The sequence below is a fragment of the Peromyscus maniculatus genome, chromosome 2, assembly GCF_049852395.1.
Source record: "Peromyscus maniculatus bairdii isolate BWxNUB_F1_BW_parent chromosome 2, HU_Pman_BW_mat_3.1, whole genome shotgun sequence".
Taxonomy (NCBI): domain Eukaryota; kingdom Metazoa; phylum Chordata; class Mammalia; order Rodentia; family Cricetidae; genus Peromyscus; species Peromyscus maniculatus.
Genome location: NC_134853.1, coordinates 33,367,451 through 33,394,356, shown reverse-complemented (window position 1 = coordinate 33,394,356; position 26,906 = coordinate 33,367,451). Strand labels below are relative to the sequence as shown.

Genomic DNA, 26,906 nt, shown 5'->3' with positions numbered 1-26,906 from the left:
AGATTCGGAAATCAAAATGGCAACAATTCTGACAAAGGATTATTCCAGAATGTTTGCTGGTCTCTCCTTCTTTATTTTTCTGTTTGTGGTTGTGTTATTTTTTTAGGAGGGAAAAGAAAATTATTTAAAGAAACATGTATACTTGGTGCTTGCAGAAAGTAAATCATTAATATATTGCAATTAGTGAAAACCTGTGCATGGATTAATATTTGAGTCCTGGGTGAGCTACTCTGTGGCCAGTCCAATAGCTTTTAAATTGAGCTAACACTTAATAAATAGGCAAATAATTATTTTTCAAAAGCTCAGTGCCAATATTATGATACCAGGCATTATGTGAGAACTGGACCCTGTACCAAGTCTTATTATTTATTGCTGTTACTAAGATTTGTTTTTTTCTGAATCCTATTTTTAAAAAATTCAAAGATTAATTAAGGTTGGAGAGATGGTTCAGCAATTAACTTTCTGATCTTGCAGAGGACCTATGTTTGGTTTCTAGCACTCACACCAGAATGCTCACACCATCCTGTAACACAAGTTTCAGGAAACCTGACACCATCTTCTGGCCTCTGCACATATGTGGCATGCACTCACACATACACATAAATAAAAATAAAAATAAACATTCTTTAAAACTTCAATAAATAATGGATCTCTTAATAGCAATTGTCTCCCTGAAATGTGAGCCATCACCACTGAACCAAAGAATTCCTAGCAACTTAGTGAGTTACATGCTAATTCCATAAACAACTACCAAATTCTAACTCACACTTCTTAAATGCTAATATAAAAAGGTCTCATATTCCTTATGAGAATAATAATTCTTTTTATCAAGGCCCTCCAGATGCCCAGAAATGTCACATTTTAAAAACCTGTCATTTTAATTCCAAAACTAAAGTTATTTCAAAAAGCACAGCTGAAATAAATCTGAATTACTTTAAACATTTTTAGGAGAACAACTACCATGGAATTTCCTCCGCCCTTTAGTTCCAAGAGCTTAAATGAAACATTCATGCATTAAATTCAAAGGCTGACTGTCAAATAACTTCACTTTAATAAAAATTTGAATTACGTGCCTTAGGGCATTATTAAATATCAAATAAAAAGAACACATCCATAAATCTGATTTCCCAATATAATTTTATGTAGAACTATGAATACATTTATATTATACATTTCAAGACAAAAGGATAAAAAATGCATTCAGAAAAGGACAAAATCAGAATTAGAAATTTTGAAGGATTTCCCTTTTTGAAAAAAAAAAAAGATATCTCAGTTGTAATTAGCTAAAAACATAGAAAGAGCAAACACCACTTTTCTGTCAAATAATTAAGGATCTGGAATATACATAATCTCACAAACAGTATGAGATTTCTGAATCTGCATGTGAGAAAGGCAGACAGAGGGACAAAGGACACACAGAGAAAAATGATAGTTCTTCAAGTACCCAGAAGCAACTCTGGTCTAGACTAATTATGAATCAAACACCCAAGCCAGTAATATTATGTCATTAAAAGTGTCATTTATAGTTAATTATATTCACAAGAAAGTGCCAACTATGGCCTGAAAACCCCTTAAGTTGCCGCTCACCAGCCCCCTTGCACCTCTCTGTGACCCTGTGACAGGGCCTCTTCCTGTCGTCCTATGTCTCCACCACTAGGGTCTTTTCTCAGCTCCACTGGGGTCTTTTCCCAGCTCCACTGGGGTCTTTTCCCAGCTTCACTGCCACTTGTACCCTTCTTGTTATTACCCTATTCCTCATTTAAAAATGAAAGCAAGGCTCAACAGGTCCAATCTATAAATCTGGACTCCCTTCCTCCATCCCCTTGGAGCATGCAAAACACCTCTTCTTAACAAAACTGTCTTCCAGGTGTGCTCGGGGTTACAGCCTTCCAAGTTTTCAAGTCTTCAGTAGCAAGATCTTGTTTCCCAAGAACAAAGTGCTCAGCTGCATGCTCTTCTCCTTCCCCACACACTCAGACAAGTTCTGGTATTTCTTGTGCTCGAAATAAAATCTGTCTCGGCATTCTGCCCCACCCAACCCAACTGATCATGATAAATATATAAGGTATCTGTGTATAAAATGTCACAATGGGGCCGGGCAGTGGTGGCGCATGCCTTTAATCCCAGCACTCGGGTGTTGCTGGAGGGCTTCTCTCCAGGTTCCCCAAGCCCTGCAGTCCCACAATCCACTTATAAAATAATCACTCAGACACTTATATCACTTATAAACTGTATGGCCGTGGCAGGCTTCTTGCTAACTGTTCTTTTATCTTAAATTAACCCATTTCTATAAATCTATACCTTGCCACGTGGCTGGTGGCTTCCCAGCGTCTTCACATGCTGCTTCTCCTGGCGGTGGCTGCAGTGTCTCTCTTCCTTCTTCCTGTTTCCCCAATTCTCCTCTCTCTTTGTCCCGCCTATACTTCCTGCCTGGTCACTGGCCATCAGAGTTTTATTTATATAGAGTGATATCCACAACACTCGGGAGGCAGAGCCAGGCGGATCTCTGTGAGTTCAAGGCCAGCCTGGGCTACCAAGTGAGTTCCAGGAAAGGCGCAAAGCTACACAGAGAAACCCTGTCTCGAAAAACAAAAACAAAACAAAAAAAAAAAAACAAAACAAAAAAAAATGTCACAATGGATACTGTTAATCTGTGTGCATGACATGTTGATAGCTTTTTTAGGAAGATCAATAGAGCTAGACAGTGCTAGTGCCTGAAAGGACTGTATGTAGTTTTCACTTCTGATGGGACTGAAAGTACTTTGAAAAACCACTGGGTAGCCATTAATAAAGTCAAACAACCACCCCTTTAAGAAATGCCCAGGGTGTGGGACCTGTAGCCCTACCCCTCTTTTAACCTCAGTCATGGCAACCTGCACCTTTCATTGCCACACCACTCCCACCAGCAGGGTGGAGCCCTCTTTGACCTCAGCCCAGGTACTGCTAAGAAAAAGAAGTCTCCCAATCAAGCCGTGTACATCAACTTTCCAGCTTCACTGTTCAAGAAATGGACTGACTGCTTTAGGCAATGAACAGCCTGACTCTCCTGTCTTGTGATTAACTACACTGTAAATTCCCATATAAGATTTCATAAACACTTAGTGAAATAATCCATCTGATACATTTGAATGCCATATATTTTTTCCTCTATGCCAAATACGTCCATATTTTACACAGACTAATTTTCTGATGCTTATTTATGACTTTCAACTTGACTCAATGAAGAAACACCAGGAGATTAGTAAAGTTCACCACTGGGTTTGCATGTGAAGGTGTTTACACAACACTAGACCAGGTGGGCTCAGACCTACCCAGTGGATTAATCCTTTGGTAGATTCATAATATGATGACATTGATGGAGAGGGTGAGAGGTAGGGATGATGCCTAGTTGGAGGAAGCAGATGACTAGAGAATGTCCTTTGGTCTGTATCCTGTCCTGGCCTCTTCGTTATATGTGCTTCCTGTCTCCCAGGAAAGTCCTCTATCACAAGAGTCTAGTACCATCATGCTCTACCTAAACAGAGTGGAGCAACCATAGCCTGAACTCTTTGAAACGCTAAGCTAAAACAGCTCCTTCCTCCACAAGTTGTTTCTGAGCAACGAGAACACTAACCAGTGCATCTCTACCCATGAAATTTTAGCAACCTTCCTATCAGCCCACTATTATGATAGACAGGTGTCTCTTTATTGACATGCTCCAACATTAACTCTTCATCTTTCTGATCCCAAAAATGACCTTTGCCAGCTTTCTTGCTGTTACTCAATTGCATCCTACCCATGATTTCCTAAGGCCCAAACCTCAGCATTTAACCTGACAATTCCATCTCCCGCCATCTTTACCCAGTTCATCACTGGGTATCATCTATAATTTCTATTTCCTATGTCTTACCTACTCTCCATCACTACTGTTTTTAATGTAAGGTCCAGGCCTCCATATTTATAATTTTGGCTACCCAACAGATTTCTAAACTCTTACTCCTGCTCTGGTCTACTTCAATTCAATCTATTCAATTTCTTCTCAGAGTGTACTATTAAAAAGAAACACAGGATAAAGTCAGGCCCCTGAATCAAAGTCTCTACAGGTTCATGATATGTCCACAATAATATAAAGATACCTTAGTGTGACTGATAACATCTACCACTTGGGTCTTAACCTACTTCACCCTTTATTTCTATACTCTAAACACACCAGGCCTTCCTTCAGGGACCTTAATGTACCCATATCTTACCTCCTCCATGGCAAGCACACCTTGAGGCCTTTTCAGAAAGATATTTCTCTTCCTAGAAGTTCCTTTGGCATTTCCTTAGTTCTTTTCATTCACATAATATATTAACATTTGCAACTGTGTATTTTTGAGTCCTATTTCTCTACCGTCAGACTTCCTGGGTACACCCCCCAATCAGTCAGAAAATATTCTCAATAGTGATTTTGGACTTAGTTCATTCTAGCTCTTCAACTCATCTATTTTGAGATTTGGCCTAAAGCACCCTTGGGCTTTCTCTTTTTAATGTCTGAATTACTTATATGTCTTCCCATTCCTAACATGGTGGACTTGCTGGACCTTCATCTTCTCACATTAGAAGAAGCAGAAGGTTAACTATACTGGCCAGCTGAGAAAGGACAAGAACTGAGTCTAAAGCTCCCCATGGGCAGTTCTGAGAAACTTCCAGTTGCCCTGAAGTCAAGCCAGGTACAACATGTGATGTGTTATAGTGGGTTCATAGTGAAACAAAACAATTTCGACCCTTAGAGGTTTGAAATACAATAAAAAAAAATAAGAAACATAAGTAGCTAAGTGGAAACGGGGTCATGAAATGAAGTCTGCTTTAAGGGGGAAGCGGGGATACCTATTGAAACCAGTGTTTGAGCTGAGCCCAGGGCAGTTATGGGGTCAGTAGGCGAAGGATGGGTATACAACACAGAGTGAGCAAAGCATACTCCAGAGAATAAGACTCTACTGTACAGAGTAATAACAGAGACAAGAAAGAAGACTGAAGAACACATGACTATCACCTTTGGAAATCTCCATCAACAGTGGCCAGGTCATGAGATTGTAAGCCCGGCAAGGCCTGAGATTTCCACTCGGCTGTGACTTCCTCATTCCTAAATATATACAACTCTCATATCATGCCATAGTTCATCATCAGTCCCAGCTACATCCTGCTTCTCCAGGTACTGTTCTGGCAGATGTGTCCCCCTTATGGGAAGCAGCTGGCTGCCACAATGTCTCTGATCTATGCACACTTAGGTAGCTTACAAGGTAAAGAAAGATTCCAATACACAGTAATCTTTGCATATATTTATCTTTCCCATGTTTGTGAGTTCCCTAAGGTTAAGTAATAAATATGCTGAATTCAATTCAATATATTGACAATCAATAAAATAATGTACAATATTAAAACAGCTAACATAAGCTTCTTGACTTTGCAAATAAAAAGAACTTCCAAGAAACAAACAAAAGAGAGTAATGGACAGGAGTGATGTGACCAAAGTATGTCATATGTATGAAAATAACACACACAGACCCATTATTATGTACAAGTAGCATATGCTAATAAAAATCATTTCTACAGGACACAGGACTTTCACTCCTGCCAGACCATCCCATCATATACCAGAGAGCAAGATGACCCTACAAGGTGATAAACAGGAAGGCTCATTTTTCTAGGCTTCCTTTCATGTTCTTTGATCAGAGGAAGTAGCTGCTGCATTTTCAGGAGATGACAAAGTGAATACCAAAGATACCACTGAGAATCCCTGCGTCTGTATTCCAGGTGCTTTTCCTTATGAAAGCCACTATTAAAGCAGAAAGTGGGATTAAGGGATGTTCAAGTGGAAAATAAATGAATCATATATTTTTAAAAAATATTGCATGAAACAAAAAGGACCACCTGACTTGTCATTGATGGGGCACAAGAATGCACCATAAATTGATTAAAATGAAGTGTATTCCAGCAGTCAGCCTATGGAGTGACTTTGGGATGCTGGGTTAAGGCAACTCATTTTCTTGTCCAATCTCACATACCCTGATGCAGATGGGTTTGATCATAGTCTTTCTGGCTACTGAAATGCGGCTCGAATGACTCTGTCACTCAGGGGCTGGGTAGGTCGGAAATTGTCTCCCAAAATCCCATCACAGCCTTCTACAAGTTCTGCCCCCTTAACGTGTGTTCTCAGCCTTCGGAATTCTTCTATCTGAAAAGAAAAGCAGAATAAAGGCAATTAGTCACTGACCGCACATTATCAAGTTCAGAGTTTCATAAACAACCCAAACTATGAATAGATGATAGTATAAGAGAAAAAAATGAAGGGTGAACTTCAAAAAGAGAAAACCAGAGCTGGAAAGAGCTCAGTGGTTAAGAAAGAATGCTCCCCTTGTTGAGGACCCAAGTTCAGTGCCCAGCACTTATATTAGGCAGCTCACAAAGGCCTGAAACTCCAGCTCCAGGGATGTATCCCCCACCTCTGGCCTCCGAGGGCACTGAACTCATAGCACACATACACACACACACACACACACACACACACACACACACACACACACATACACACACACATACATACATGCTTGCACTTTAATGATAAATTAAAATTTTTTAAACCAGGAAAACAGATTTGGTTGTTCCAGACCTAAGGATATGAGACAAGGCCCTTAAAAGAAGACAACAGGAATCTGGGTAACTCCAGCTCCATAGAAACCTACTAGATTTATTAATGTGAAAATCCTATCACACAAATTTTGGTGTCAGCTTAAAGCACAGAGAGAGAAAGGGGTGAACAAGGAAGTAAGTGTTCTTAAATTTTTCCCAAGTACATTCCTAGCCACCATGTCACTGTGTGTCAGCACTGGTTAGAGCTGCTACAGGAATTCATGGGCTCCTGGGTTATCTTTGCCAGATCGTCATCTGACAGAGAATTATAGTGCCTAGAATATATAAAGAACCCCCCAAAAGACTAAACATTAAGAAAATAAACAACCTGTCAGGCAGTTGTTTATTAATAAATAGGAGGCAGAGGCAGGAGCATCACTGTGAGTTGGAGGCCAGCCTGGTCTACAGAGTGAGCTCCAGGACAGCCAGGACTGTACAGAGAAACCCTGTCTTGAAAAACCAAAAATAAATAAACAAACAAACAAGGAATGAAGGAAGAAAAAGAAAAGAAAGCTAATTTGAAAAACGGCCTGTGGGGACTGGAGAGACAGCCCAGCAGCTAAGAGTACAAACTGTTCTTACAGAGGATCCAAGTTTAGTTCCCAGCACCCGCATCAGAGGTTCAAACCCACCAGTAACTGCAGCCCAGAGGACCTGACACCCTCTTCTAGGCTCTAAGGGCACCTGCACTCACATACACATACCCACACACAGACAGACACATAATTTAAAAATAAATTAAAATCGTTTTTAAGATGGGCTATGAACTTAACAGAGAATTCTCAAGTGTGCGTGTGCGTGCATACATGTATGTGTGTGTGTGTGTGTGTGTGTGTGTGTGTGTGTGTGTGTCTAAGAAACACCTTAATAACATCCATAAGACTCAACATCCTTAGCCATCAGGAAAATGGAGATTAAAACCATTTTAAGATTCCCTCTCTCCCAAGTTAGATCATACTGCCATCGTCAATAATACAATCAACAAACACTAATGTGGATATAGCAAAAGGGAATTCTCATGCACTGTTGATGGGGGTGTAAAGTAGTGCAGCCATGTTGTAAATAAATCCCGATGTTGGAAAAAAAAACTAGAAATAGAACTACCGTATGGCCAAGCTATACCATTCCTGGGCACAAACCAAAGAACTTTATATCCTACTACAGACACATGCACACATCCATGTTTGTTGCTGCTCAATTCATAATAGCTAGGAAATGGAATCATACCAATGCATGAATAAGAAAACTGTGATACATATACACAATGGGATATTACTCAGTCATAAAGGAAAATGACATCTGCAATGAGACTGCAAAGATCATACTGAGTGAGGTAGCTCAGACCCAGAAAGATACAAGAGGAGGATGGATAGGCTAAATGTGCTGGGTTGAAAGTAATTGACCCCCCTAATCTCATAGGGAGTGGCACTATTAGGAGGTGTGGCTTTGTTGGAGAGGGCATGGCCTTGTTGGAGGAAGTGTGTCACTGTGGGGGCAGGCTTTGAGGTTTCCTATGCTCAGGATACTGCCTGGTGTCTCAGTTGACTTCCTGTTGCCTGAAAGATATATAACTTTCAGCTACTCCAGCACTACACCTCCCTTCATGCCACCGTGCTCCCTGCCATGATGATGATGGACTGAACCTCTGAAACTGTAAGCAAACTCCCTCAATGAAATGTTTTCCTTACAAGAGTTGCTGTGGTCATGGTGTCTCTTCACAGCAATAAAAACCCTAACTAAGACACTGACATAAACTAATTATGGATGAAACGGTCTTATGAAAACACACTAGTGAATAAGCTAATTTTAAAATACAACTTTAAAACAACAAATTCAAGTGGAGGTACCTTAAATGGGGTGGGCATGGCCACGCCCAAAGGATATGGGTCATTAAACAAAACTTGCAGTGTAAGGCATGGGACACCTCCCCACAAGTTATTGGTCAGGAGGGCACCCAAAAGGATATTGTCACTGCCCTTGGACACCCACTAGAACTGCAAGGTGAGACCTTATTGCTGAACACACCGCATTCTGTGACTGCAGGCCAGAGAGACGTCTATCCCAATCGGGCCAGAGAACTCCCCTGCTCACTAGCACTCACAGTGCTGGATGATGCTCACAGCTGAGGGTAAAATGACATTACTGTTCTCACACAGCATGGGAGGCTGCATGCTACAGTACTGACCGGCCAGGACAGATGTCCCCACTAGGGTCATAGTGGCACAACTGTTACAGGGTAACCAACTGCACACACAGCAACCAGGGCAGAGGCACATGACTGCCCAGGTGCTGAAACCTCCCACCCCCACCAAGGCTCAAGGAACGTCACAGAAGAGGAGGCAGAAAGAATGTAAGAGCTGGAGGATGGGGAGGAGTGATGTGAAGTGTGTCTTCTGGACATGACACAGCTCTTACTTTCATGAGTCACAGTAACTATGGTTGCCCACACAGACATTTTTAAGATCAAGCCATTCAATATAGTTGGGGGATGGACCCCTGGCCCTTCACCTTACTGAGGTGCTGCTGGTAGTTGTTAGCTGCTGAAGAAGGGAGAATCGCTCTTCTTTGAGAGTATGGCCACAAGTAGGTTTCCCATGCTCTAATGGATGGCCCTGAACCCATGCACATATGAGTAGCACTAATTGTATTTATCCCAATTAGGTTATCACAGAAGAGGAGGAGGAAGAATAAATGAAGAATTGTTGGAGGGTGAGTATATGACGGTATTCCATTATATCCATGTATGAAATATTAATAGAGTAAAATAAATGAATAAAAGAACTCATGGTTTCCTTCATCAAAAGACTGCCCCTGCCTCTTGTCTAGCCCTGTGACTTACCTGTGACATGTGGAGAGGTTTCCAGATTTCTGAGGACCTTGCTCTGACCTGTGAGGTTTGAGAGTTCTAAGCATCTGTAGTCTACCAGATGGGAATGTGAGAAGAATGTAAATAGCAAGCAAAAACAATCATGTGCATTCCCCAAGCTCACTCCACCTGTTACCTGAGTAACGCACAGCATGTCACTTCACTACAATGCTACACAGCAATACAAAACGGGCATGCTTCACTCTTTCCACAGAGGAGGAAACTGGGGCTAGAGACGCAAAGAATATCTCCAAATTAGCTATTGCCCCAAATGCACCTGACTCTTCCCAGCTCCACAACACCTCATTAAAGTTCTGGTCAGATCAGTACAACTGAGCCCTGAATGTCCCAGGTACTGAGCACTGTGGTCTGAACACCCATCCAGTCAACATCTTTGTACCAGAAGACTGTGGCTACAAAGGTCTTTAACACAGAAGAAGTCTGTCTTCCTTAAAGAGAAGCAATGCAGGAGATCGACTAATTCAGGGCTTCACACTAAAAGCCCAGACTTAAAAAGGGCCAGGAAATCTCTAAATGACAGCAAAACCCTACACATGTGTTCTCCTAAGTCCCACAGCATTCTAATTAAGGCCACTCCCATGTGTGTTGGAACACAGAGCTGGGGAAAATTAAATGGGTTAGATTATAAGCCTGGTTACAAAGATGACTCGTAATGTTATATTTTTCTATGTGTCCAAATACTGATTGATTTTTCTAGTGAGGAAAAGTCTGATCCAGCTGGAACGGCCCTGTTGATTTGCTTTTTTCACTATGCCTACATACTGTGTTTACATAGCGGTGCCAGCCAAGTAAGCAAGGCACTACTAAATCGACATTTTTTTTGCCACTAGACCTTCTCAGAGTCTTACACAGTACAGTCTGCTTATGGCAATGGAAGCTTTCTAGAACTGAGGCTTCGTCAGAATCCTCTGTGTCAGTGTTTGCTTTTCCCTTCATATTTGCTCCTAAGGGTGAAAATGGAGAGACCCTGGGCGGCACAGAATCCTCCACTATCTGAAAGAGAATACAGCGGTGACAGAGTGGGCTTGCATCCGAATGACTGCCATTCTCTCTTGGCTCTGCTACCTGGGGCCTAAATGACCAAATGACATCACCTCTTTATGCCCCCATTTTTCCTGTGCAGCAGAGATGACAAGGATGGCGATAACACAGGGTGACATGAAGAGTGCAAGAAGAGCCATGAACAAGCACTCAGGAGTGCTCCAGCAGTGCTCCACTGACCACAGTTACTAACAAGCCCTCCCTCCACCACGCAACTTCCTTACATGTCAGACCTTTAACAATGGAGACAAATCCTTAGCTGAAACTGACAGTCAATCCGGCAGGAAATCTTAAAGTCCCACCTCTCCGCACTCACTTTAAACTAATGAGGAAACTGTAAAACTTCATGACCCATGGGGAGGGCCGGTGAGCAGCAGTGTGGTCTAGAGTCTTAACCGCCTAAGCACATCACAGGAACTGTGCCATTTTTCACGAACTTTGAAGCTTGTTTTAAAACTCAATTAATTTTATATTTTCTTTTCCTGAGCTGAAGGCGCATCCTTCAAGGCCAGAGCCTCAGCCTAGAGCACGTTCTGTGAAAACAACTTCTTGAGAGGAGATCTATCAAATGCCTCAATCATTGCACTTTGCAGAAAACTACTTCACAAGAATGCTTTTCCCTGATCGCAGTGACACTTTGAAGATTTCAAACATCAGTTGAGATAGATGGGAAGCTCATCTTCCTAAAACGTCATTTTTCTGAAATAACCACCCCTCAAAATCCTTTATCAGTTTAAATGGTTTCGAGTGCATGTGGAAACAGCCCATGTCAAAACGAGAGGCTGTGATGAATAATGTTTTAAGATAAGTCTTCAATAAACCCAGCGAGCAAGCATTAGAGACTGTCACCAGCACAGGGAAACGAATATGTGGCATAGGTCACCCTATGGATTTGCACTGAAACACGCTGTTCATTTTTAAATAACTTGAAGTAGAGGAAAAGAGGACAATGGAGAGGATGAGAGACATGATTAGATATGCTGCACCCTGGAAGAAGCCCCATCTCTTGAAGGTGGGCTTACTTGAGCAGAGGCTGTTGTGTGAGCCAGAGATGCAACCCAACTGGTCTAAGACATCTATTTAACCTCACAGACTCACAAACTGAAGTGCTGACTAAAGCCCAACTCTAAGACTCTTTCCTTCTGAGTGCATTCAAGAGGCTAACTCCCATGGTTTGCAGTTTGAGGCAAATTATCTTACCCGAGATCCCAAGTTCCTATGGCCATCCAATCTAGCAGATTTATTTTGATTTCTATTTCCTGTGTCATTGTGCTAAAAAGGAAGCACAGAAGTCAATGTCTTCTATTAACTCAGCTACCATGGACATTTTGGTGTTTCTAGGTGTACTGGCTAGTATTGTGTGTCAACTTGACACAAACTCAGGTCATTAGAGAAAGAAGCCTCAGTTGAGGAAATGCCTCCATGAGATCCAGCTGAAAGGCATTTTCTCAGTTAGTGATCAATGGGTGGGTGGTGCCATCAGTGGGCTGGTGGTCCTGGGTTCTATAAGAAAGCAGGCTGAGCAAGTCATGGGAAACAAGCCAATAAGCAGTACCCCTCCATGGCCTCTGCATCAGCTCCTGCCTCCAAGTTACAGCCCTGTTTGAGTTCCTGTTCTGATTTCATCCAGTGATGGACTATGATCTAGAAGTGTAAGACAAATAAACCCTTTCTTCCCCAATTTCCTTTAAGGTCATGATGTTTCATTGCAGCAACTGAAACCCTAATGCTTGGATATCACTCTGTGTAAATAAAATGCTGATTGGCCAGTAGCCAGGCAAGAAGTATAGGTAGGACAAACAGAGAAGAGAATTGTGGGAAGAGGAAGGCTGAGTCAGGAGATGCCAGCCCACCATCCAGAGAGCAGCATGTAACAGGCACACAGGTAAAGCTACGAAATACGTGGCAACATATAGATTAGCAGAAATGGGCTGAGTTTAAGTGTAAGAGCTAGTTAGTTGTAGGCCTGAGCTAATGGCCAAGCAGTTTTAAATAATATTGGCCTGTGTGTGTTTATTTGGGTCTGAGCGGCTGTGGAAATACAAGGACACAGGAGCTGGGTGGACACAGGAAAACTTCAACTACAGCCTAACTAAGACACTGGGTTTGGGCCACAAATAACATGTGAGTCAGTACCATCTCTGCAAGGTACTGACTTCTATTCCTGTGGTTCCATACACAGGTGAGGAGAAGTCAGACACAGGAAGGCAAATACTGTTTGATCTCACGCATATATGAATGTAAAACAGAAGTCACAGCAGCAGAGAGCAGCATGGTAGTTACTGGAAGTTTGTGGGAAGAAGAAATGGGAAGAGATGGCCAAAGATCTAAAGGCTCAGATTTATAAAGACAAAGAGGTTCTAGAGGATACACTATATAGCTGACAGCATTGTGTTGACTTGACAGTATTAATGAGTTAGATCTTGAATTACGTGCTCCACAAAGAACACATAATACTAATAAAGGTCATGAGAGGAAATGTTGGAGGCTTATCTTAGTTACTTTCCTATGGCTATGAAGACACCATGACCAAGGCAACTGACAGCAGAGTTCATTGGGAGCTGTGATGGTTTGAACGAGAATGGCCCCAATAGGTTCATGAGTTTGAATACTTGGTTCCTAGTTGGTAGAAGTGTTTGGGAAGGAGTAGAAGGTGTGGCCTTGTTGAAGAAGGTGTGTCACTGGGGGCAGGCTTTTGCAATTCCCAGTTAGTTCTCCCTCTCTTTCTCCTATTTATAGTTAAGGACAGATGTTCTCAGCTACTGCTCTATGCCATGCCTGCCTGCTCCCATGCTTCCTGCCATGATGGTCCACTCTGAGACTGTAAGTCCACAATGAATTCATCCTCCTATACGTCCCTTTGGTCACAGTGTCTTCACAGCAACAGAAAAGCAACTAAGGCAAAGGCGATAAACATGTTTATGGCCCTGATGGTGTCATCAGATCACAGTTGTGTATTTATTCCCAAACCCATGAAATGCATATATTTCTATGGAGATTTTTGCTAAATATGTACAGATTTTTATATCAGTCATATTTCAATGAAGTGGTTTAAGTTCAGACTCACATCATAACTCACAACTAAAATCCCAGCACTCAAGAGGCTTCTAACTTCTTAACTATGAGTAACTCTGCATGGCCTCCTTAACCTAGACATGTTTCCTTGAGGAAGAATTAGATAAGAAAAAGAACATCCTCTCCCCAGGCACACTGAAGCCAACTTTCCTCTCACTCCCATCTGTAGCCCACAGCAGCCCCAGCCCAAGCTGACTTCCTTCCTTCTTCTGGGTAACTGCTGTTGAGCCACAAACTAAAACTCCCTCCAGAAGCACAGGTCACTGAGGCTGCATCCACCAGGGACATGCTCTTATCACACAAGACAGAGGAGATGTTCAAAGTGTCACAAAAGGTGCTGCAAGAACCTAAAAGTAGCACATTTTAAGAGCAGGAGTCTCCCAGATGAGGAAACCTTATGCCACCAGCTCCACTTCCCTGAGTATTCACACACAATAGTGCAAACAGAAATGCATATCAGTGTGACACTCCCAGAGGACCAGAGACTTAGCGTGAGAGTAAGAACTCAAAAACATCCCAGCAAAGCCTTCTTTATTGACTGTCTGTTGCAATCCTGTGAATATTGGGTTAAGCACATCATTTGGATCAATTCCATCTGTTGGTTGTTTTGTTTTTACACGTATGTATGTACATATGGCTGTGTTTCCACTAGACAGGGCCTGGGGATGCTGATTACCCTCACACTCACCTTCAGAACCTCAGGATTTTGGAATTAGAATACATATCTAATACACGGTTGGGGGTGAGTGCAGGGTGGGGTACACAGTAGTCCTTGAGGTGGCTCTGAAGAATGGAAATGAGAACTGTCAGGTCCTACAGCACACCTGCTCCGTTAGCATCTCACTCAGGTGAAGGCCAGAAATGTCCTAAGGGTGTGGGTGCACACTCCGGTCTGAGACCTACAAGTGCATTTGTGTGTGTGTGTGTGTGTGTGTGTGTGTGTGTGTGTGTGTGTGTGTGTGTGTGCTGTGACTACAGAATACCCACAACTGGGTGATTTAAAAATAATCTGTTTCTCACAGCTCAAGAGGTTGGAAATTATAAGCACAAGGAGCAGGCACACGACGGCAGGGTCTTCACATAACGAAATGAAGAGTGAAAGATGTTCTTCAAGGAACTCATTAACACTGTGCCCATGGTCTTAGTTACTTTCATGTTGCTGTGACAAAACACAATGATGAAGACAACTTATAAAAGAAAGCATTTAATGTGGGGCTCACAGTTCCGGAGAGTTAGAGCACTTGACCATCAGGACTGAGAGCATGGCAACAATCAGACAAGGCACAGTGCTAGAGCAGTAGCTGAGCGCTTACATTCCGGGACACATCCATGAAGCAGAGAGAGCTAACTAGAAATGGTATTGGTTTTTGAAACCTCAAAGCCCACCCCCAGTGACACAGCTCTTCCAAAAAGGCCACACCCCCTAACCCTTCCCAAACAATTCCACCAACTGGGGACCAAGTATTTAAGCATATCAGCACATGTGCAGGGTAGTGAATGGTATTGTCCTTCAAACCACCACATTCCACTCCCTGACCTCCATAGGTTCCTAGCCATATCATAATGCAAAATGCATTTAATCCAACTTCAGAAGTCCCCATAGTCTTTCACAGTCTCGACATAATTTTGAGGTCCAAAGTCTCATTTGAGTCTTAAGACAATCTCTTAATTGTAACCCACTATAAAATTAACATCAAAAAGCAAATTACATAGTACTGAAGTACAATAGCATAGAATATACATTACTATTCCAAAAGGAAAAAAAAAATACTGGACGGATACCCAGTGGGACAAACTTTAAATTCTATAACTCCATCTCTGATATCATAGGCCTTAGATGTTTCCATCCTTCCAACTTTGCTGACCGAAACTCACTTCTTTCTTTTGGCCTAGTTCTACTCCCTGTACGCAGCTCTTCCAGGCAACATCCCACAGCTCTGGCATCTCCAACATCCTGGAGTCTGCAATTCAATCCAGGCTTCGCTTTCACAGCTTCATACAATGGACTCTAAGGTCCATGCAGGACCTCCTCTAGCTTTCCTTAACCGAGGAGGAAGATGTCACAGCCACTTTACTCATCTGTCCTTCATGATCTAAAGCCAAAACAACATGATGGATGCTGCCAACTTGGGCTGCTTGCTTGGCATGAAGCCTGGAACCTTCCTTGAATTACATTTGCATAAGCTTTACTTTGTTTTCCTTTTTAGGTGGAGAATATTCTTTGGCTGCATGGAGTTTTTCCCTAAGGCCATTGCTCCCTTTATTCCATTCTGCATCAGGACCCTCCTTATCTCCTTCAGCAAAAAATTTCCTGGTGCTCTTTTTCTCCTCAAACTGTATACTTTGTATTTCTTTTCATCCTGCTTGTCCTTTTTTTTTGTATCTGCCTAAGTGTTGTGAGTAATAACTACTAACAGAGTTAATATTGGGACAGTAAATATTAGCTTGTCTTAAAACCTCTGTTGCCAACAAAACCAGTCCAAATACTCTTCTTACATCTTTATCCTATAAACAAGGAAGAAACGTTCATGGTAGACCCCACCCTTCAGTACTATCACATTGTCAACAATTGGAAGTGACAAATTAAAATCATAGCCATGTTAGTTTGTTTTGTTTTGTTTTTTCCCTCCATTTAGACATGGGCAGCCACATTCTTTGCCAAAATATGACAAGAATGGTCTCTAGCCCAGTTGTTAATATTGTTCCAAACTGAAACCTCTGGAGCTGGGCCTCCATAGCCCACATTGTACTATTTTCTTCTAAGCTCATACTAGCATGGCCCATTAAGCTCTGCTTATAGATTTCAACCACTTTCCTAGTCCAAAGTCCCAAAGTCTTCTACATTACTCGAACGAATAATGTAGTCAGGTCTATCAGAGCGTGAGCCCATTCTCTGAACCAGCCTCTGTGTTAGTTACTTTATATTGCTATAACAAAGTGCCATGACCAAAGCAACTTAGAAAGCATTTAATTGAGGCTCATAGTTCCAGAGGGTTAGAGTCCATGACCATCATGGAGGTGAGTATGGCAGCAGTAAGGAATGGGCTGGCACTGGAACATCAGCTGAGAGCTCACATAATGATCTGTAAGTGGAAGGCAAATAGAACTAACAGAAAATGGTGTTGACTTTTGAAACCTCAAAGCCCATCCCCAGTGACACATCTCCTCTAACAAGGCCAAACCTCCTAATCCCTCCCAAACAGTTTCATCAACTGGGGGCCAAGTTTTTAAACACATAAATCTATAGGGGCCATCCTCATTCAAATCACCACAGCTAAGGACATAGATGAAAAGTTACAACTAACATTTCAAATCAGTTGAATCATTTTCGTGCATGGCCATGGTGTGGACCAGGTCTTCAGGGCAACAGCCTTTCATTTCCATTTGGAGCAATAAGACCCTCCAGGCAGCCAGCTGTGTCCCTAGCTTACCAGATTTCCTCATCTGTCCATAACAACAGGTGCAGCCTAGGGAAGAGCATATGCTCAGCAGCCCTGGGCTTGATACCCAGCATCCAAAACAGACATAACCTAGATCCTAAAGACCACATACACCTCATGCTAGATCTAACTCAGGCTGTCAGCGCTGGGTCTGTTCTTATGTAAGACAGAAAAGGGATAGAGAGAAGGCAAGACTGAGATGAAAATGTAGCCATCCCCCTTTGCTCAGTGGCACTGTTTTCGGCTGAAAGGGAAAGGAAGAACAAGAGACAGGTAATACGAGAATAGAGATAAGCTAAGAAATGTAAATAGATAGGAGGGGAGGACAGGCAGAAAAGGCAGGGTGGGGTAAGAAGAGAGCAGCAGCGACCAACCAACCCACTTCTCTTGATGTATGTTCACATCTCTTGCTGTATGGCCACTGTTCCATCAGCATATTCTAGCAATGCTAGATGGTTCTGTCTCCACTTCAATGACCGTCAAAATAGGAGATATCTTAACATTTCTATCATATTTGATGATGTTTGGCATTCTTATTCTGTTTTGTAAATCTCATTTCTAAACAAAAATTCAGGTAAAAAAAATGTTTGTTGTTGTTCCAGGATTTCTACTAATTACAGCACTTCTTATCTTAAATTTATTTAATGGCTATAGATCTTAAAAAGAAGAAAATAACTCTCATTTAAATCTGCCCAATCATCTTTTTCACTCCCACATACAGTACATCAACCAGGAATCTTATGAAAAAGTCACCTCCACAGAGGCTTCCAGTCCACCCTGTTTCTCTGCAAGCTGCTGTCAACTATGAGAGCAGTGTGATTTAGCACACTTTTCTCGGTGTTGCTAGTGAAGAGGAGGCACCAGCAGCTTGCATGAGGCTGGACAGCAGCTCGGTTATAAACACTGACCGCTTGAGGTAGGATGCAGCTTCTGTTCTTCCCAATTGTGCAGCGTGAGAGTCTGCCTGCTCTTACTGGTGTTTCATGTATGAGCACTTCTTTCTCTTCCTCCCTGACTCCTCCCTCCTTCCTCTCTCCTTTAATAATGCACATCTTGATTTTTCATGGCTATATACTCTTTCTTTGGACTTTGAATTTTTACTACCCTCTCAGGACCTCTCTTATTTAACTTTACTTTCTTTGAAATTCTATGAGAAGCAGCGAGTGAAATCTTCAAGTCAAAAACAGACCTCTCCTAAGATCGTATTTTAGTAAACCACTCTAAAGTGTATTTTCATAGACACAAACACATGACATATCTATGTGAGTCTGTATTTATACTGTGTGATGGTTGTTGGAGGAAGTGTGTCACCGTGGGAGTGGGCTTTGAGGTCTCCTATGCTCCAGCTACTCCCAGTGAGACAGTTCACTTCCTGTTGCTTACAAGATATAGAACTCTCAGCTACTTCTCCAGCACCACATCTGTCTGCATACTGCCATATCCCACCATAATGATAATGGGCTGAACTTCTGAACTGTAAGTCACCCCAATTAAATGTTTTCATTTATAAGAGTTGCCATGGTCATGGTATCTCTTTACAACAATGGAAAAACCTAACTTAAGACACACTGCTTCCCTCTCAGGAGATGTCACAGTACTCTGTGCTAAAAATACCTAAACCTTTAGCCATTCTCAAGGGAAGAGGAGACATTTCCTCCAAACACACATGTTGTTGGCACAGTTTATCTCCCTGTGTGACTTGGTGAATAGGGTTAGCCTTGACCTTTGGCCTTATCAGAGGAATAACACAAAGCCAGGTTCCCTTTGAAACCAGAGAGAGCTACAAAGCAGTAGCTTCGCACTGCATCTTAGAGCGTACTTGGACAGTGAAATGGTATATCATGTCTATGGCACACCTGGAAACGTTCACAATGGCACTCAGCTTTCACGTGCCCAGAACAGGCTGGCAAGGGAACCATCTCAGGTAGATCATAAATCTCCAATACATTGAGGTTAAACAAACCCATATAAAACAGTTATTTACTCTAGGTCAACAAAACTGGAGGTTTATCTATTACAGAAGCTGCCAACTTACTGTTAAATCTCTAAATTAGACGCCACTAGCCCAAGGCTCTCTCTTTAATATTTAGAGCAAATTTTCTAACTTCTTCACTCCCGCCTAACAAACCTCTACTTTCTGAAGTCATTCCTCAGGCCTTCTAGCCTGACGCTCTGGGACACATTACCACAACTGCCACCACCTGTACAGTCATTTTCCTTCCCAGATGAGGGCAACACTTCCGAGAGTGGAGGGTGCGTTTCAATTCTGTATCCACTGTGCCCCATAACACTCAGACACAGTTTCTCATAGGAACAAACAGATGAAGAAGAAGAAGAATGGAATTAGGATTTGTCTTATGGAAAATAAGTGAAGAGAATGTGCTAAAAATTCAAAAACAGGGGAAGGCATGGAGAACAAGAAGAAAGGGAACTTTAAAGTGTTCCCTAGACAAGCAGAAATTGAAAATGCTAAGTATAATATTTCAAAGAATTAACGCTAAAACAAGGGGTGCTTAGAGTGGAAGAAACGGTCTTCTCCAGGAAACAGCACACCAACTGGTTATCCAACACCAAATGGTCAGCCCTGGAGAAGCACACACAAGTAACATTATGAAGACTAAGCAGGTTGTGTTTATGTATTTATGAATATATATGTATTTACATATATATATACACTTATGTAACAATATAATGAAAAAAGAGGCCATAAACTTGAAAGTGGGGGGTTACATGGGAGGGTATGGAGGGAGGGAATTATATAATTATAATCTCAAAAAATTAATATTTTTAAAATAAAAATAATGCTAGCAAAAGAATCAATCTAGAAGTTAGTAAACTTGAGCCTCTTAGCTTCAAGAAATGATGAGAGATAAAGAAATTATAAAACTTTACTGAAGAAAACTTGGTGTGTTCTATTTCTTAAGCGTTTGGGGTTTGGTGATGAAGGGAAAATACAGCTTTTGAGAATTTAATGCTCATATCCAGAGCTATAACTCCAGCCCCTTCAAAATCACTAAGCACATCCTAGAGGTGCTGACTCATGGTTTCCCAGCTAACATCCAGCCAAAACTTACTGGCGTGTCTCTGCTCCCTGTGGATTAGCATTGGTCTTTTTTTCTTCTTTTGTAGAGTGCATCTTGCTACTGAGTCTTAAACTCCTATCCTGAGATGACACTACCACCTTAGCTTCCCTGTGGATGTGAGTCCCCACAGATGGCTTTCCTTAGCATTTAGAGAATCTATATAGAGCCTGAGATAGCAAGAGTAAAGTCAGGGAGCCATCCAGAATATCCCAGGACTTTCTTTCTGGCTCTCTTGCACACCCTAACACATTGCAGTGTTTTGAACACTGAGAAAGAGCTATCACACGCCTATGAAATAATCAGCAGTCTCACTCTATTTCCAGAGCCATCTCTTTCCCACACCTGGAAAAATCCATATAGAGGAATGGACAGACTAATCAAAAGTTTGGCTATTTCACAGTGATTTCTATTCACTCCATAAAAACTAACTTTTAAAACACAGATCACAAATGAGCCTTGGTTTTGTCCATCCTTGACCTTTCCATTGCTTTCCCTGGCTCATGACAGTCAATTTTCATCTGAAAGTTATGACTGATCTAACCGGAACAAAAGCATAAAATAGATATTTTCCGTTTACCGAAAGAATATTTGACCTCAGGACTTCACTCTGAAAGATTCAAAGGTACATACTCACCTGCAACTGGGAAATAGTTAGAGGGTATCGGAATAATATCCAGGTAACTCCTTCACTGCAAGGTGGGATAGTAAGGGAGCCTTCGTAGACCCAGTAATCCCGCAGAAGAGGGTCTGTGCAAACACATGGACATGTTAGGAAAGGGAACACTGATGGCCTTAAGACTCCAGCAATGACTTCCAAAATGGCCGTCTGTCACTTCTCAGGTGGATGACATTTTTAAGCCAGAGCCTTCTATGCGAATTCTTAAACTACCATTTATAAAGAAAACATTAATTCCCTCTATATTTACAGAGATTTCTATCAGTGGCTTATATCTATCAAGCTTAATACATTTAGGAAACTACTACCCATTTCTTATATTAATTGATTCACACCTGGTATCTATTGAACTATGTCAAATAATATTTAGAGTAGTATAAATCAATTTATCGAATTGTCATAACAAAGAAATGAGTCACATTAGTCCCATTTTATAAAGGGAAAGTAAGTTACAGAATGTGAATAATTTGTCCAAGATCACACAAAACTGGCAGAGGATTTGAACCCAAGCAGTCTGCTTTCAAAGACTGTGATTTTAAACATCTGTTTGAACTATCTTTACATCACTACTTCAGCAGCACATTACTAAAATCCTAATAAGAAAAAAGAAGTCACAGATTTGAACTCCTCAGCACTGCCTTAGAGGAATTCAGAATTAAATACTCCAAAGGAAGGGCTCAATATATGAGGGAAACTGGTTTGTGACAGAGCAGTTGAGTGTAAGAAGAAGACACAACGGACCAATCTCCTCGGTTTTGTCTGAGACACTATGGGACAGCACACAATTCAAGCAGAGAAACGTGGAGACCGTTTTTTTTATATTAAAAAACGCCTTGAACTCCAAGGTGTATTCAGAGTGTTTTATGTGTAATTATCACCTGTGCATACAATTAGAATATTTAAATCGTGATGCTGTAAGAAAGTGACCTTATAAAATTAGATATAAAGTTTATTTCATTCTAAAAATGATCTGATAGTCTTAGCACTGTGATTTGATAGTTGCGGGTACTTTATACTGAGTCAACAATTTTACATTTTACAAATGATGTCACTGCAAATGTTCTTTCTGGAATATGGAAGCAGTAGCAAGGGTTTCCTAACATTCAAAAGGTTTCCTGCCTTATCAACATGATCTGGAACTTGTACCTGCTGTGGAGAACAGAAATTGCAAAGCAACTTTATTAATTAGTAATGTGTGATTATGAACACTCTGAGGAAAATAGTGTGGTGACACACCCAGTTCAAGTCCATTTCAGGGCACCAGACACATGCTTACCTGGTAACAAAGTGTTAGGATTAAAGCAGGGTATTGTTTTGGATTTTCCCTGAAAAAGGAAAAGAAGTTCAGGACATGCTAATGTAAAATTTGTAATTTTTTAGCAAAAAGTATTAAAACTAAGGGTTTACTTTCAAGTCTTTTGTGATGGTCTTGCCAAGTCCTAATATTCGTCAGTAGACCACTCTTTTCTCATTGGAGTGAGATCAGTTGGATCTAACAAAATACACCTGCTCTGAGTCTATGGCTGTTTGCTTTTGAATTTAAATTCCTCCTATAATGTCTGGCATAGAGTGTACAACTGGGGCCTACTGGCCCCACAGGAATATTTTTACTAAAACAGATGCCATGGGAAAAGTTATCAGAGGAAGTCCATTCCTCACCTCCGGAACTCAGCAGGGCCGGGCCGCTCAAAGCCTCCACATCCTAAGTTCAGGACGAGCCTTTGGTTGCCTTTTGGGGGGATGGTCTCTGAGCCTTTGGAGTACCCCCACCCTTGGTAAGATCTTTTCCTATACCTGAAGCCTTAGGCCATGCCATATTTAAGGTGACCATCTGGGGTTTTCAATCTGGCCCTTGGGTCTGGCCCTGGGAGCTCCACACCAATGTGAGCTGGTGTGTTAATCCCGGAAATACAAGGATGCCTTCTTGGGCTCAGTGAGAGAAACAACAGCAGGGTTTAAGATGCCAGGGGAAATTAACAAGGCAACTCAGGCTTAATGGACCAGTCCCTGAAAAGAATCCCTAGCCATCAAGGGTCATGAGAGCTCCCCTAGCTCGCATCATGTTAGGAATACGGGGAGCCCAGGAGAAGCATCAGGGGACTTGCTCCAAGTCCCCCTAGACTCAATCTGTGTCCCTTTCCCAGTATCACATTGAATTAAACCTCAACTGTTAACTCTAGCAACTATTCAGAGTCCTATAAGTCCCTTCTAGAGAATTATCAAGCCTAGAGAGGGTCGCTGGGAACTCTTTTAAATAATGACTTACCTTATACTGGATATCCTGGAGTATCTCAGTCACTGCCTTCAAGCCAACATGTTCCTTCCCTATCTGAAATACACAAATATTTCAAAAATATTTGTGAAAGCACAAATGTGAAAAATATTGAAAAAGCATAAATCACAAATACACTTTTTAATGCTTAGCTTTTATCCAAAGTAACTTCCAGAAACAAGACTCCAATCCACCTGAATGGCCTTCTTGGGAACTAATAACCTTTCTATTTATGATCAGGTCAAAAACTAAAGGTAATTAAAATTGTAAAAGCTTGTGCAATATAATACCAGAGAATCTATCCAAACTCATCTTGCTACAGATATTTATTACTCATTGTGTCATATGTATTATATAGAATCATAAAAGTTTGCTATAGAAAAGAGTCATAAGTAGTTCTGGAGTAAAGTGATGCAATATGTGTCTAAACTCTTGCCTGTTTTCTGTTTGTTTGTTTGTTTGTTTGTTTGTTTGTTTAAGACAGGTTCTCTCTAACCAGCCCTGGCTTGAAACTTGGTATATAGTCCAGGCTGGCCTCAGACATTAGCCTGTATCTGCCTCTGTCTCCTGGGTGCTAGGATTCAAGACGTACACCAACATGCCCAGATTTCTCATTTTTATTTATTTACATATTTTGCCTTGTATTCTTGCCTTTGACATTTAGAGAGCAATGTCATAAATATTTCAACAAGTTGAAATTTTTCATTAACTCAGAGGTGCATATAATGTTTCATATGTCAAAGTTATCAAAATTAAAATATCTCTGGATTACTGCTGATCACTAGTCAATAACCTTTTCTTCATTCTTAGTAAGATACAACTGTTTTTCAAAGATTTCTACTTTAAATATATATATTTCTACTTCAAATATCTATATACTTATATCGATATATAACATATATTATAATGAGATGTAACATATAATTATATATTAACATGTTACATATGTATTATATATTATGTATAAATATGTAATATATTTAAAGTAATGCTCAAAAACACTGATACTTGAAATACGTTTTCTGGCACTTAGTGTTCTTGTCTTTATAAATGTTTAGTGCCACCTGATTGCTACTTTCAGCCTGCTTCCAGTGGACCCTAACATTGGAGAGGAAGAGAGAGTAGAGCCCAGGATTATCTCAGCTAGACAGGCACCACTACACTAGGCTTTTTCTATGTACATAGACGTCTGCAGAATGACCTGGGAGAAGCTAGGGTAGCTGTCAACACACACACCTTTGTTTCTCCTCATGTTAACTGTGAAATGTGCAAAAGAAAGAAACAATGAACTAAGAATGGCCAGTCAGCTCAATGTAATAAAAAAACTTCCTGAGATGGGCTCTAAAAACAGAAAATAAAATTCTAAGGTTTAAAAAGCATCCTTTGTAAATATATGCATGAATACAAAAGCCAACATCTCAGCCAGAAGCCTTCCCTGGTTTTCAGGAGAAGGGGACCCTCCTCACTTTCATGGTTTCACCAGAAGACAGCTCTTGGAGGCAGGACTGTCTGGTTTGGGTCAATTTTCCCTTCATGAATCTCCTGTCGGACCATAAGCACTGAGAGTCGTCCACATCAGAACAATGTGAGGCCATACAATATGGGGTCCAGACGTGAGCTCACACTGCACTGACCGGCTCAGCCTCCACCTCTGACACGGCCTCACGTTAGCGCCATGACCTGACTGCTTTTTAAACTTCTATTCCTCCTTCCTGCTATTTTGAAATTTTCAACTCCCCCTCTTTCTGATCAAGCTTATACATCCGCCCAGGCCCCTGTCCTCTGTTCTCTCCTTTTACTGACTGTTGGCAGCCAACTCAGCCCCTTGATTCATCCCTTCTCATTAAACTGAATGACATCTTTTCTACCACTGAGTTCTTCCATCCCTTTATCCTCCGAAATCACCTGCTCTTCAGTTGATCATCACAACAATTTGCAAGAATGGTCTTTGCTCCTATGTGGATGGAGAATAATCCCTCAGGTGCTGTTTCACCTAGTCCATGCTGTCCAGCCCTCGGTGGGTTTGCCTCATAGAATGTCTATTAAATCTCTGGCCTGGCTGCTCCAAAGCCAAACCCTGCGTTCATATCCCTCTTACTCTGTAACATGCTTTGTGTGTCTCAGAAGAATGGCAGGCGCCCAACATGACTGTCCCTAACTCCCTGCCCTCTCTTCACCTAAGGAAAGTGTCTGCTCTGTAGGAGGCCTATATCCAGGTAGCTGAGCAGATGTCCCGGCCTCCATACCCTCTCTTCCCCTGTAAGATGCCTCTGCATTAGCCAGCCAGTCTCTTCCCTGTATATTTTTTAAACTGCGTCTGCACTAGCTCATCTTGCTCAGGAGCAAAGCACAAGGCCTCAGATTTCAAATCTGCCACTAGATTTTGCTCCTTTGCCCCTTTCTCATTCGAGTCAAGCTTGTAGAAACAAGTCCGCACTCAGCACCCTCCTCCTCTGGCCTTCCATTGCTGTGGCCTTCCATTGCTGTGGCCTTCCATTGCTGTGGCCAGGGCACCAGCCTGGGATGGGGAGACTCAGCCCCTTTCTTCTCTGCATCCCCTGGCATTCACCAGCCACTCCTTACTGGGTGCGATTTCACTCTCACAGGTTATGCGACTTCTTCCTGAGAAAAACATTTGTACACAGCCACCTGAGGCTTTCCTCATAGCAAACACATGGAGGCAAGAGCATCTGTACACATTCTGGGGCTTTCCATGACCACAAATTTATTCCTGGAAACACAGGGGCTAGTCCCAGGAGGCTAGGTTTGCAACCCAGGCCCCCTTAGTCCGCAGACCTTTACACGCGGAGGATCAGACAGTAGAAACATTGAACGGTCATACCTAATTCAGTTCTCAGAGCCACTGTGTACCAAGTCTGACCATGAACTCACCTGTCCCATCTCCCCGCACGATGACTTGTGTCCCTACGCTTGCCATCCTTACTCTCACTCCTAAATAATGACATAATGCCCTCCACTGCCTCAACTTCATCAGCTTGATATTCCACTCACTTTTCCAGGCCACAGAAAAGGGTCTTTTTAAATAAATTAATTCTTCTATATGCTAAAAGTCAAAAGCATTCTGCCAATAATTTGTAATTCCTTTCTACCTATATAATAGTTGCAGAGCTAAAGGAAATAGCTCTGTGCCTATGTAATCATGAAGTAAAGAGCAGGAAAAGAATTTCAATTTAAATTGCAAGAATTACTTTTAATTCTGTCCATGGGCCTCAGACACTCTTCTGAGACCTAGGGGCTGCTAAAATTCCCAAGGACCCTTTCACCTCTAATAAGTCTTTTATCATACCATGTAGCTGAGGATGAAGTTTAAAACTCACCATAGGATATCTTTTAAATTTCTACTTTACAGCACTGGGTCCATTTTATGTGTCTGATAAACTATATAACATTCTCTGCCATCACAGAGCTCAATGCCCATTTTAGACTAGTTAAGTCTGCCATGGTCTTTGCCAGTCTTACTTTTATCATTGTTTTCTATAAAGCATTTCAAGTCATCTTTAAGTGAAAATTATTAATAACAAAAAGACAAGGTGATTCATTACATAATTTTATTATTGATTTTTCTTAGATATTTTTAGTAAGCCCAGGTCTAAAATTTTTTTTTCCTAAATAAAATGAAGTCTGACTTCAGGAAACATTTTCTAAGTTGTTTCTCCAAAGACCCCAGATACCACTCTGAAGGATATGTCTGATAAAAAGTGAACTATTTTATACAAGAAATACAGCTTGAATCTCGTGAACTATTACTATATCAGTGTTT

The 26,906-nt window shown here is 41.5% G+C and overlaps 1 protein-coding gene across 2 annotated transcripts in view; it reads right to left on the bottom strand.

Annotated features, from left to right (window-relative positions):
- Nucleotides 1–26,906, bottom strand: part of Ca8 (carbonic anhydrase 8) — a 104,510-nt gene that overhangs the window by 12,323 nt on the left and 65,281 nt on the right. Inside the window, exons 5-9 of one of the 2 annotated variants that reach the window (XM_076563934.1) lie at nt 23,120–23,182; nt 22,130–22,178; nt 20,812–20,924; nt 11,780–11,851; nt 6,027–6,196 (exon numbers count right to left, since the gene is read on the bottom strand). In XM_076563934.1, the coding sequence (XP_076420049.1) occupies nt 6,062–6,196; nt 11,780–11,851; nt 20,812–20,924; nt 22,130–22,178; nt 23,120–23,182 (432 nt within the window). In that variant the 3' untranslated portion in view covers nt 6,027–6,061. The remainder of the gene's footprint in view (nt 1–6,026; nt 6,197–11,779; nt 11,852–20,811; nt 20,925–22,129; nt 22,179–23,119; nt 23,183–26,906) is intronic. The other variant, XM_006989084.4, reaches the window with a different exon arrangement.